Raw genomic sequence first — 14,214 nt, forward strand, 5'->3', positions numbered from 1 at the left:
GATCCTGAACTAAACATCGTTTCGCGTTTCCGGAATTCGTTTTAAATGGCAACTCCGTTTAATAATGTGAGTGAAATACTTGAGCGACTTATTTGCGTTGAATTTATTAAAAAAAAGCTCACAGCAATACTATCTTTTCGTGTAATATAAAAACTAATTATTATTCCAACAACAGTACGTTTACGCGTATAAAATTATAAATAAAATACAAATACATAATATTGATAAATAAATGCAATACTCGAGTGTTGAATTTCGTTTGGACTAAACATTTCGAATAACGTCAACTGTTTTCCTTTGAGAAACATCAGTGACAGCCCAACCAAGACGAACGTCTCGGAACATTTCAATAGTTGACAACTGATTAAAATACTCGTTAATATTTCCAAAACGTGAAATCAACGGCTGATTTGGCGTTCAGCGGCCAAAAAAATATCGTCAGTGTTGTTTTGGTGCTTGGAGCAAATTCTATCAAGGAAAAAGTGTCTTTCACTGTGCGTCACTGCGCGGCGCACACACGTGCTTTGGGAGGTACGCAACAAGCTTCGGCGCGGCAACGGTCTTTTCCCAACAGCACTGCAACGGCAGTCGCTTGTCGGTATCGCTAGTTTACACACACACACACACACACACACATTTACGCGCGCAGTCTCCTTGTTCTGTACACGTATTTTCAGCGGACGATGATTTTGTGATCGCTTGCGATTTAACGTCGTGTGTCGTCGTCCTCGTTTGAAGTGTCGGTACCTGAAAAAAGTCATAGCACCACTTTATTGCGCTTAAAAAGCATGTAAGTTGCGACTTGACGCGGCCGAGTGATATGCGCTTACCGCCGTGTTCGCGCTCTCATCGACGGAATGGCCATCGGCGACGATGACTCCAGCAGGTCAGTCGATAATAACGACCGCATCTTAATCATTTTTGTCTCGGCCACTGGTAGATGTTAAAGAAGTATAAAAAAATACACGTGCTCATAAGCAGTCTGGGGGTTAATGAAGTCGTCTAGTCAAACTAAAAAACAATCAACGGGTGGCCAATATGAAAATATTCTATTGATTGTGTTGTTCTTGGCAATTCACTCGGAAGCGATCGTTCCATCAACGCAGAGTTTATTAACGCAAAGGATTCCAAAATAGTGTTGTATTAATAGGCCGTTTCGAAATAATATAAAATAAAAAATATTTCAACGCGATACGTAACTTTTCAACTCGACAAAAATGACTACTTAAAACATTTTTTTTAGTGCAATAAACGAGGGAGACATTTTATCATGTACTATGCGTTTTCATGGAAATATTTAAAATTCACTCAAAAAATAATCGTGTCCAAATAATCTCGCAGTAATTTAATAAGCAATTACAATTATTCATATAAAAATAACCAATTATGATTGCAACTATAAAGATACGAAAAGGTAAAATATTTTCAGATTTAAAGTGTCAAACATTTTTCAAGAATCGTTCAAAATTTTTTCTGTATGATTACTAAATGTTACTATTAAAAAATATATAAACATTCTCCTATAACACTAGCCATTCGATTTCCGTCCAATAGTTCTTATCGACCAGTCATTTTCTTAATTACATAGTTTTATTTTTTATTAGCTAGTTAATTGTGCATGTTTCTATTTGAATATATAAAGTTGACATCCTTATAACACACAAGAGATGAACATAAAAATGATTTCATTACAGGTAAATGAAAATGTATATGTAATTAATGAAAGTCAAAAAAAAATAAAATTCACTAAACAATTACTATTTTAAGAGAAATTGAATGGCTCCAAAAAGAATTAGTACATAAATCAAAATTAATCATACCAGGATCTTTGTATATTACCAGTAGAAAATAGTTAAATGGGATTTATAATAAAAATTAAATTTTCCTATTACTACCCTTGAAATATTGTGCTGATAAAAATCACTATCTTATCGTAGATTTTCTTTTATTCCAAACGAAATACATAATTTAGAATATAATTTGATAGTAGTCCGTTTTTAAAACGTTTAAATTTTTCCTTTAAATGCTCAATGTCTCGATATAATACTATCGAAAATGGTTTCTATTTCGTTTAAAAATGTCCGTTTCTCTTTAACTTTCTATCCATTTTAATCGGTGCTATTTAAAATAAAACCATAAATATAAACTCATAAATTTATTACATCTGCTTACTTGAAATGAAACATATTTGCTGAAAATGGACTGTCAAGTTAATCAGTGAAATCAATTGAAAAACAAATATTGCTACACGTCCGATCAAACCTTCTTATCATACCTTAGTTACACTCATTAATAATAACAGGGTCAATGTGTGCGGTGGTTATAAAAAATATGGATAAGATCAGACGTGGACGTATAACGGGTTTCATATGCGTGATCTATGTGACTTGGATGGATCTAATTTTGTAACGGTGCCCCTTGTCACTTTCTACAGCCGAACACTTGTGCACTCGTACACTTATACACGTTCGGTGTAGTCGCAAAATCGCACCTATGCAATGGTTTTTTACTCGACTGATTTATTGAACCGTTGAATAATTTATGTCTGCCGATGGTAAAACAAATATCTAAGTTGTCAGCCATCAAAAAGTCTTCAATGAGTGTTGGAAAATCCGGCTGGTCAGTAATTTTTTTTTAATACGTTCCACGTATGAAAACAGAATAAAATTCTCAACACTAATTTGGTATTTTGAAATATTTAAATACTTGATTTTTTCTAGAAAAATTATTTGTCAATCCAATTTCGATACATTACGGTCACTTCATAGATTTGACATGGTTAGAGCAATTTAAAAAGTATTTTGTACCGTATAATGTTTCTGAACACCTTCATATTCTGTTGATAACGATAAATTTACATGATTTTTGTTTTCGTATTAATGATTTTGTGTTATTCCCGAAGGTTTTAGGTTGATAAATTGTACCCAATTAATAATTTCAGTTTAATGTTGACATTTAAAAAAAAAAAAGAGCCGCCCCTTAATATAATATTAGTAATTAAATTCGAATTCAAGCAAACTACTATAAGTAAAATAGTAATTAGTATATGTAGTTATCGGCGTGTGGTCGCCAACTAATTGTGTTTTAGAAGTTCTACACGACAGTATAATACATCATAACTATTATGTAATCAATAAAATATATACATGCCGTACAATGAATGCGCCCACTTGACTAAAACTAGAGCAAACGATATAACTCATAACCTGTTGATTTCAATTTGTGTGGTTTATAATAATTATTACTAATATTGTTTTTTTTTTTTTTGGAAACCGTGTAATAATTAACTCACGAAACGATAAATAATGCCAGTGATTTAGCACTAAGATGTTACCCGGTACTCAATAATTCGAGAAAACGTTTAAAATAATATTAATACTTTGGTCGGGATAAAATTACACGGCGTTTTTTTTTTTATTTGCTTACACAGACTTGAAAAAGACACCGGCAGTGAGTTTGATCAACAGCCGAAATGAACTAAATATAAATAACTCGAAGGGCTCAAAAGAGTAGGACCAAAAACCGTTATTAAGTTAGCATAAAAAAAAAAATAATGATGTATCATTAGATGTCGCGCTAAATAATTACTACTTAATTTATTTAGTCTTTTTTTTTTAATAAAAAGGTTTTCATAGCTCAAAAATTATTCGTTAAGAAGTCAAAATGTAATTTGCAAATTAATTGTTGGCTGACGTGATGTATAAATAAATATAAAACGTGTCCAAATAATATAAATTTAATACAAACTACATAGAATTTAAAAAGACTTGAAGATTAAATAATAGCGTGAAGTAATTAGCTCTTTTTTCTATTTAAAAATGAGGCTTAGGCATTATCATTGACCTGAAAGCCAAACATAATATTGTTTAAAATATGTAAGATAAAAAGTATCTTGATTTATTCTTTTAGCACCAAATCAAACAGTTTTTACTATTATTTCTTTGTTTTTCAATTATAGTGATTGATTACGTATTTTATTAGAATTGAACATAGAAAACATAATAAATTTAATTAGTTATGAAAATTAAATTTCTTGCTTTTGAGGAAACAATTCTAATGAAATTTCAGTATCTTTTTCGCAATTTCTATTTTTCTGTAATTTACTGTAACAAAAATAATGTAAGTATGAAACGTTCAATTAAAAATTGAACGGCAGTGCTACCAAGAATAATTGTTTTGTGACAGATTAATCCTAACAAAAAACGCCACCATAAAGTCTTCGATAATAGCAGTTATTTTTAATTAATTTAATTAAAATACACTTTTTGTGCACCAAAATAAATCATTCAGTTTTGAATTTTTCAAGGTGCTTTCGCACAGTCCGAAAATTGTTGTATCTTATTCAAACAAAATAATCGAGTGTGGGTTGGCTACGAGCGAGTTACTTATTTTGTTACCGTTGTGAATTGTTTCCGAGTGAATTGATCACGAGTTGTTCTTATGAAGTGTAAATGCGATAAAAATGTAAAATATATTTGTAGTAGTGTGGTCGTAGTGGTGCCCAACGGCGTAGTCTACAACGCCGACAAAGGAAAACCTGGACTCTACCGATCCAGGAGTCTTCCGCACTTTTTAGGAAACGATTCCGGCGTGGGAGGAAGCTTTAGCGATGGTGGATGTCCGGATAGTGGTCACCACAATGGCGCCGGCTCCCCGTTGCCCGGCGTCTGTAGTAAATCGCAACCGGTCGGCCTGTCCGTATTGGGAGACATCCGGCAGCTTGTCACTCTCAAACAGCACTACTACCCAGAGGGCGGATGGGGTTGGGTGGTGGCTGCCGTGGCTGTAATCACTCATCTCCTCACGCACGGCATACACTTGTCGGCTGGCGTGTTCGTGCAGCAGCTGGTGTACAAGTTCGGTCCGGATACTGTGATACCTGCAGGTAAATGTTTTTTTAATTATTTACTTGTGTATTTATCATATTACACCGGGTAGTCGACTATAGTGATAATAATTAAGTTATGTGTAGCACAACTATATTTGCTTAAAGCGACCGATCAAAATCGATTGAGTAGCTGTGTGCGAGACGGGCATTCCCTAGAAAAACATGTTTTGATTTTTAAGTTTCAATACTTCATTTAAATAAATCAATTTATCTATATTAATATATTCATATATATATATATATATATATATATNATATTTAAATATAAATACAAATAATATATATATATATATATTAATATAAATGTGTACTTGTTATTTAAATATATTAGAATTTTTTGTTTTATTTTATTTTAGGTATTTTAATAAACACGTTTTCCTGGGATATGCCTTTCTTCATACAGACCCTCGTACTTTGTGAATTTTAAACGTCTTTTGACTGACCGTATTTAATTTAGTCAAATAACAACAGAGATGTTTGTAAAACTCGAATCTAAAGCACTTAAACAACGGTTACCTTAAATAAATGAAAATTCATTTTTATTATTTAAACTATTTATCAATAATCAATAGATCTAGGTAAAAATCCAGTGATCAAATTTTCATTAAATTATGATCCATTTTCGTTAGTCATATCGAACGTATGAAATGAGACAGTTTGAAACAAAAATAATTGCCATTTTTTGTTCCTATTTTATTTTATTGTTTGCTACAAACTGTATACTATCTGTACACTTGTTATAATTTTTAAGAATTCAGAAAAACTTTTCAAGTAGTATAAGAAAATCATCGAATCAATTACACATAAAATAGGATTTTTTTAGAGTAAATCGTTAATGTTATGTAATAGTTACAAGATAAAACAAAAATCACAATTAGTGTCTAAAGAAATATTGAACTTTATTTGCCATTAAACATTTTCTCCATAAGTAATAGACTAACTTATTTATAAAGAGGTCATATAAATGAAAACAAATTTTGCACTCTCATAAAAGTCAAACTAGAAAAAACATTTATATTACTAACGGTTACAACAAATAATTTAATGAAAGTTAATATATAAGTTTAAAGTTTTTAAATCAAAAACTATAAAATGATAAAATAAATAAAAGCTTATACATTAGTTGTTTTTGTATTATGATAAATTAACCTTTTAAAAACTTTTCCCGTTTATCTTTATTGTGTATGAAAAAAATATCATAATTAATTAGAATGCCAGATTTATCATACAATGGTAATAAACCTATAATTATACATACAAAAAAAAAAAACTATGTGTCGATAAATCATTATACATCTTGATGATCATAAATAGATCTTATTATAAGTTGTGTTATGCTGACATTTTCATATACTTCCTGTGAAGTATCTGTAATTTTAAACTTATTAACAGATATGAATGCTATAGCTGTATTGAATTTAGATTTTTGACCTATACGTCAAATGCAATAATGTGAATTGATCTCACAATGATTTATTTAATTTTTTTTTTTTACGGTTGTTATTAAGTAACCGGTCCTAGCTGCTGGTTGTCGAACAGCACAATAGACTGTGAATCAGCAGCGCCCATACTATCTTTATAATGTTTATTTATAAAAAAGTCGATATTTTACATGCTTTAATAGGCATTTATAATACTGACTTCAAAAGTAAAATAAAAATAGGAGATTTCCGCATTTACGAGCACACTATTATGCACAACTGTAAAACGTGTATACGACAAAAAAAAAACTGAACTTTTGATAGAATTTTCACCATTTTAATGCATTTGGACCTGAATCGAATAAGAAATGATATTTTTTCCTAGAAACCTAACGTCAGATTGAATTTGTGGGGTAATGTTCGAAAAGAAAAAGTGTAATGGATAAATTATACTGCAGAGTAATAAATGATTATTGGGTCTTTTTAACGGCATCCTACGCCTGTACAAGCGATTTGGCAATACATATGCTTTTTAATAATTTTAAAGGTGGAGATATACATAAAAAATTATTGACATCTAATTTCAGCTACTATTATGTTTGAAATTTAATATGATCTTAAAGAATATTTTCTAGTTAAGAAAATCATAAAAATTTTATATTTAATCACTGATATTTTCTTTTACATGTTGTTAGTTATTCTATTATTACATAATGTACCAAATATACTCTTATTCATTTTTTCCCCAGCGGATTCATATATTATCTAATATAACATATGATGTAGTTGATTTTCATAAACAATTCAACAATAGTTTAAGTATCAATAAAAGTTCAATGTTTTGTAAAGGTATACAAACGTATCGTAGTGAAGTTGGAAATCTTCTGTCGTGAAAATGTTTCTTGAAGCTAAATATGTAAATGAGTCACGTTGACTATTTCCTAGTAAACATATGCACTAGATAATTTTGTGTACCGATGATAGTTAAAATGTATGTCACACATGTATTATAACTTTATTTTAATAATGATCGTATAAGCTATACGTTTTTGGGATAATGATATCATTATCCTAAAGACGTAATGGACGAGGTTAGTATATGCTTGAAGTTACTGTTTTATTTTTAAGTTTTACACCTCTATCTTTGGCCTGGAGCTGTCACGGTAGAAACATTGGTAATATCACAAGTGTAAAAAAAAAACGCCTCGAATGCAGATGATGAGTAGATCTGTTTTTGGCGGCAAGCGCTTGTTACCTTTATTTGGTCATACTTAATAACAATGCTCTAAAAAACTATAATAATTATTTCAATGCTGCGGTAAACGAAACGACTGGCGTATGCTTAATAAAATAGCAATATTGATGTACAGAGGCCCACTTTAAGGTTACGGTTTGGCTAACCGCTGTCAAAAAAATTGCTTCACTGGAACTTAAGGTATATTACAAACATGATGAAATGCGATTTTTAGAAATGTAATGGTTATTCAACAGCATCAATGTTGTTTAACACACCAATAAAAATATAACAACAAAACTAATCCGTATTATTAAGTGTAGTTCGTATTTGCACAGATGTAGAACGTCCTAATCTCTTAAATCATTGACTACTCCCACGATGAATAATGCAACACGAAGTATGTTTAACGTGAAATGTGATAATGGATGATGTCTTAACAAGTCGACCACGATAACGTAATATTATCGTATTATTGTAATATTATGTCAGTTGATTCTCTACTGGCCTAACGTGAATTTAAGCTTGTTATTAGAGACAGTAATCTGTTTGCTAAAGAAATTACTACTCGTCGTGCATAACACGTTTAATTGTATATTAACATGTATAAAAAATAAACAAAAAAACGTCATTTAATTGTGTTTTGTTCAATACGTTTCTTTGAATATTTTGCTTTTGAGAATCGTTAAAACTTAAGCGTGAATTATGTAGTATAATAGTAAATCAATTGATATAAGTAAACTGTATAGAATCTATCGTCTTAGGTCTAAACGCCGTATATATTGTCTAGGAGTTGCTTAACATAATACAGTTTTAAAGATACAATATATATATATATATATATATTCACTAACAGGGTGTAAGTCAGCCCAAGTTACTAATACACTTGTGATAAATTTAAAAATGAATTAGCCATTTAACTTGGCTTAGTGTGACCATTTCAATTATAATGATTATTAATTTTAGATTAAAAATACTCTAGGACAAATAATGTATCGTCTCGAGATCGAGCTTAAGCTGTTAAGCTCGAAGAATAACAAAACATTAAATAGGTCACTGCTGTTTTCGAGCAATAAAACCTCTTCAAATTTGTGATTTGGTAATACGAATATAATAGTATCAAAAACTTGAAGGAAAACTGTTAAGTATGATGATATAACACTTGAAATTTCGTAATTGAGGTTGATGTTCTGAAGTATTAAATCGGTAAAACTTTTGGATGGCGACAGAGATTTATGTTTTCCGTTACAGTATTAATATCTAGAATTGATTTGTATAGTTATTCAATTATAATAATTTCAACGAATTTCTATTACTTATAGAAATATTAACTACAAAAATGAGACGAAACGAGGAAATTACTGAATATCAACAATATTTTTTTTTGTCGCATACATTTTTGTTTTTGTTTAATTAAAAATTTTTTTTAGTTTTATTGTAGTATGAATACATTTTTCCTATATAAAGAAAAATAGTGATTGTTTTTTTTATATGAACTATATGTATTTATCAGTTATATTTTTTTTATATGTTGAAAGTAACATAGTCAGAAGTATACTATGCAGAAACAGTGATTTTAACATTAGCCATAATTTAATCAAAAAAATCTGCCATTTTAATATTAAAAATCTTTAACTACCATTTTTTTAAAACAAGAGGTTTAGTAGCTACATTAATTTCTTGAGATATTTTTCGTATATGTCTCAAAAATAATAAAGTTTAAATGTATAAAATACACAGAGGAGTATTGAAGTTTTTGCACACTGAGTATATTATAATTATTTTATTTGTATGACCCTATAAAGATTCAAAAGTTTTATAATGTGTTATTAACTCAACTACTGAACTTACAAGCTGTATTTTACATGTGCAAAGAATTAAAAAATTTCACTAAAAGAAGTTTTTTAGTAATAAAAGTTTTTTTATAAAAAAACCACTCATAATCTGATTGTTTATTGCAATATTGCATTCGAGTTGTATAAATGTGAACCGACAATGACGTTCGCGTTATAAAAAGTGTTGATGCTCATGATTTATTGCAGCTTATGACTTTTTTTTAATACATTTTTTTAAGTGACAAATCTTTACAGTGGTTAGACGCTTTCAAATCGTTAAAATATTTATATTTTGTCAGTTTTTATTCATCAAATGATTTATGAGCATCAACGTCTTGATTACTATCTAGGTGTTCAATTACCGGACTATACTTAATTGGATTATTTAATTTGTAATTACATTAACCGCATGATATTGTTCTTAATTTTATTTAAGACCCTTGAAAATGGTATTTATAAGTAATTTTTGATCTATTTATTAGCAGTTCGAGCATATTTTGATTTATCATCGTTTTTTTTAATTTCTATAATATTTGAAATTATAAATAATATAATGTACTAATATTTGAAATTCAACCTTAAATATAAGTAAGCAAACTGTTTTAAGCTTGCTTACTTTGATTTGATTGGTCAGTTGTAAATGAATACAAGAATTAACTATTGATGATATGAATTGCAAGCCTTCGTGGTTAAGGAGATTACATAAATATCAATTTTTAGCAAATGATACAAAAATAAATGTATAAATTTTGTGAAATTCACAATTTGACAGCAACATAATAAACATTTTTTACTGTATTTAAGTAGATATTTGTTAAATGTCGTCCATGATACTTGGAATAAATTAAATTTTGCAAACTGTATACCGCTTTTTCAACAACAAGGCTTTTTTTATCCTTTAAATTTGATTTATTACCACTATTACTTCTTTTCCGTGGTGATTATTTTTAAGGTTTTGCCGTATTCTTCGAATAGGATTATGTGGAAGAATGATTTGCCTATTCGCTTTCATTGTCATTCTAACTCAAACATAATCAGTCGTTTATGTTGCACTTATCGCTTTTAGGATTCACTGCAACACAATACAAAGTGTAAATATAAGTGTGGTAAATGATAAATACAATTTCTGTTATGGTAAAACTGATAATTTGATTATCCAACTGATTGTCCCTAATTTCGATGGAAAATCGGGTTTTTAATATTTTATAAAATCACAACAATGTAAACGCTCAGCTCAAAAGTTTTATCAATATATTTGTCCTATTCTTATTATACTCGTTGAAAATTATAATTTTTAAATTCAAATATACTAAGTTTGTTGTACTTACCATGAAAGACAAAATGTTTTTATGTCATATTACTTGCATCCTTTTTTTATCTAGATCAGATAGTCTAATAAAGTTTATTTGTAATTTTCTAAGCAGCTTGTTCACAGCGAGTTGATTAAAGTTTATCTAACACAAGACAACTTTTATTGAATCACTCACGTATACACCGATTTTAGTTTCAAAGTAAAGTTTTAGATTTGCATACGTCGGAATTTTAACTTTTATATTGTAGTGCGGAAACGTATGTTTTTTATCTGAAGCAAATCTCTCCATTACTTATGTCATAATACGTGCTATCACCACTGTTTTGAACACAGGGAAACGATAGTACAAATCGACCCTTTATTATAGAATTGCTGCTGTTGTTACGATTTACCAGTATTATCAATGCTATTACAGTTATTATTATCATGAAAATTATTATTATTACAGTTGTTTATACTTTACCCATTTGGTAGTTATATTTGTTTATAACGATACGTTCTATTGTTATAGGATAATGATCAAGTGAATACATATTTTATTATCTTTAATTACACATAACCATTAATTTTTTTTAAATACAAAAACCAATTAACAAGAAAATATCTTATTCTTACATATATTATGATTATATCAAAATTTTATAATTGCTATTATTTATTTGATTTAATTATTTTGTAATGATACTATAAAATTGTAGCAATTATTAGGTGTTGACACTCACGTTACTAAAATAATGACATGACAACGTTAAATTTAGACAACATATTTTCTATGCAAACATATTTTATACCACTTTGAGAAAAAGCGTACCTATTAAAGTAAATATTTGATAATCTCTTAAAAATATCGCTTATGGGATATAATTTTCGCTTTTCAATAAGTATTTACCTTTTTACCTTCCTCATTTGACATATGAACTTCATAAAATACGAGGAAAATGCATCTAATTTTTATATATTGTAAGTAGACCATTAGTTCTTAAGTAGTTTTATTAATGACATATCGCTGATAATTATCTAATTATCTAAAGTAATTATCTAATGATTTGCAGTTGTTTTTAAATATTTATTGATTAATAATAAAGAATAACCTTTTTTCAAGGTTATTCTGGTGACCTTGAATCAAGTTTCTGTAATCCACTTATAAGTCGTTCACATTTTTTTGCACCAGATTTTTTTAAAGTAAATCGAGACGGATTTGACGGGAGAAGATATATAAAAGGGAAAGTATGACCCATATAAATCCACGACATTTGAAGGAAACTCAGAATGTAGCAGTTATTTTAAGGGTTGAGATACATAATCACGTAAAAATGTGTCAGACAGTAAAACAGTTATTTATTTTTTTTTTTTATTCGTGGACACTATTGCTGCCTCTGGCCAACTGTCAGCGTTGTACTTTTTTTTTACGAAGAACTTTTGTTAGTAATAATTCGTATTACAGTAAATCTAAACGTACTTCTAGTTTTCTCAATCGGTCATTGTTGTTAAAATGAAAAACTGTGCCTTTAAGTTGGCTTGGTTTTATTATTGTGAATTTTATTTTGCAAACACTAGCAACCAACAAAAGAATAATAGCTTGAACATTTTTTTGAAAGTAAGATCATTCCTGTCATTAATTTGTGGCTTGTGTGGTCTTAACACTCATAGTTTTAACATTCATTTTATATAATAGCTCTATTATTACAAATAAAATTCAACTGTTCGTCTACAAATAACATGTATTCAAATGTTTCACTTTGTATGAGGCTCTAAGAAATTAACCTTTTGGTAAACCTATTATGAAACTGTTCAAACCTCGAACATAAATAATTTATTTATAACTGACAGAATGTTTTTGATACTTGAAATTAAATCTTTAAATTTCTTGACGTTTTAACTGTATCACACCAATTCTATACGGTAAAAAGAGAGACAACATAGACTTTAACCTTATCAGTGATACTCTTTAATCAAATAAATCGACTATCCTCTAACAGAACAAGTGGTTTTTAAAAGGGACTTTTAGACGTACTTCGAACTTTGAATTTGTAAGACACTATTTCAAAATTGATGGATCGTAAATCGGAGGTAGAGAAATCACTGACGACTTAAACATATAGAATATTACATTAAAGATAAATGAAACAGCTTCTTACGATTCACTTATGGCATAGTCATTAAACTCGTTATATCTTTCATACTTAATGATCTGTCGATAGCCAAAATTACTTAATGGACGCCCATTAATTTCAAATCGTTCACTATCTTTACCACCAAACGGTGATTCAGTATCGAAGAGAAAATAATGTTTGATTGAGATTACATACATGTATATCTTTAAACAGCAGAAGTCTTTTATTCAATGTATCTAGACGATTGCCGTTTCATTCAATATACAATATGTGAAGTAAAACAGGAAACTATAAATAAGTTAAGACTTCACAAATGATAAAAAGAATGAAATATATGTAAACAAAAATGTTTTTACCAAAATGTAGTCAGTTTAGAAAGACTACCAATATAGTGAACGCTAACTATACTTTGAATCTAAAACGAGAACACTGTTATTTTTGATATTGATACAAAACAAATAAAATAATATTAAGTTGAGAATATTCTTATAGATATATCATTAATTTTTTGTGATTACAGTAGAATATTAAAATAAAATTGCCAAAAATAAATTATATGGGTTAATTTCTAAATTAATAAAAATAGCGAGGAAAGGCTTATTTTTAGAGAGATTATTACTCTTATAATCCTTATCTATTATACAAAATTGTAGTAAAAAAAAGGACAATCTTTAATAAAGATGAAACTATAAGATCCAATAAAAAAATATATATATATATTTCTAATGTGCCAATTTGACTAAATATAATGCAATATTTTCATGCACTAAAATATTTTTTTAACACATTTCTAAAATTTTCGTTTACTTAGTTTCCAAATAACAAATATATTTTGATTTTAATGAATGTTTTATGTCAGAACATTGAATGTCTTCTTTTAAAAAGTGCATAGTAAGACAATATTTTTTAGGACTTGGAAATATTGAACTACATATGCTTCTAAGGTTGGGTTACAATTGATGTTTCAATAAGAGATGTACTGGTTTTCTCTAAAGACAATCAGCTCAATGTAATCATGTTATGAATAGATTTGATTTTCATCTTTTAAACTAAGAAAAACCAAATATATGAAAAAAAAATAAAAGTAAATAAATTAGTTATAATAATTATTTATATTAACAAAACAAATATCTTGTTAAAATTAGTTTCATAGCTTAATTCAAGTAGTACCAATGTAGTCAATAAAATTAAATTTTGATAATAACTCTTATTTCTCGATTAATAATTTTTTATTGTGTAATATACATTGTAGTATATAAAGATTACTACCTCTCATATTTTTTCGTTAAATAATGATTTTATCACAAAAGTATACAGATTGAAATTTTATTTTTTTTAATCAATCATTAAATATCAAGTTCATTGTTAAATAAATTTTTTCAGGATAGAATTTAGGGGTTAATTTTAAAT

At 28.5% G+C, this 14,214-nt stretch overlaps 1 protein-coding gene across 6 annotated transcripts in view; it reads left to right on the forward strand.

Annotated features, from left to right (window-relative positions):
* Positions 1-14,214, forward strand: part of LOC126903050 (monocarboxylate transporter 10-like) — a 174,636-nt gene that overhangs the window by 87,397 nt on the left and 73,025 nt on the right. The window contains exons 1-2 of one of the 6 annotated variants that reach the window (XM_050680974.1): positions 590-2,619; positions 4,482-4,885. The exons of 3 other annotated variants lie outside the window; for them this stretch is intronic. In XM_050680974.1, coding sequence (XP_050536931.1) covers positions 2,552-2,619; positions 4,482-4,885 — 472 coding nt within the window. In that variant the 5' untranslated portion in view covers positions 590-2,551. Of the gene's footprint in view, positions 1-589; positions 2,620-4,060; positions 4,886-14,214 lie in introns of those variants that run through there. 2 more of the 6 variants (XM_050680977.1, XM_050680976.1) reach the window with 2 other exon arrangements.

Source organism: Daktulosphaira vitifoliae, unplaced genomic scaffold (assembly GCF_025091365.1).
Source record: "Daktulosphaira vitifoliae isolate Bord-2020 unplaced genomic scaffold, ASM2509136v1 Scaffold_3, whole genome shotgun sequence".
In the NCBI taxonomy this organism is placed as follows: Eukaryota; Metazoa; Arthropoda; class Insecta; order Hemiptera; family Phylloxeridae; genus Daktulosphaira; species Daktulosphaira vitifoliae.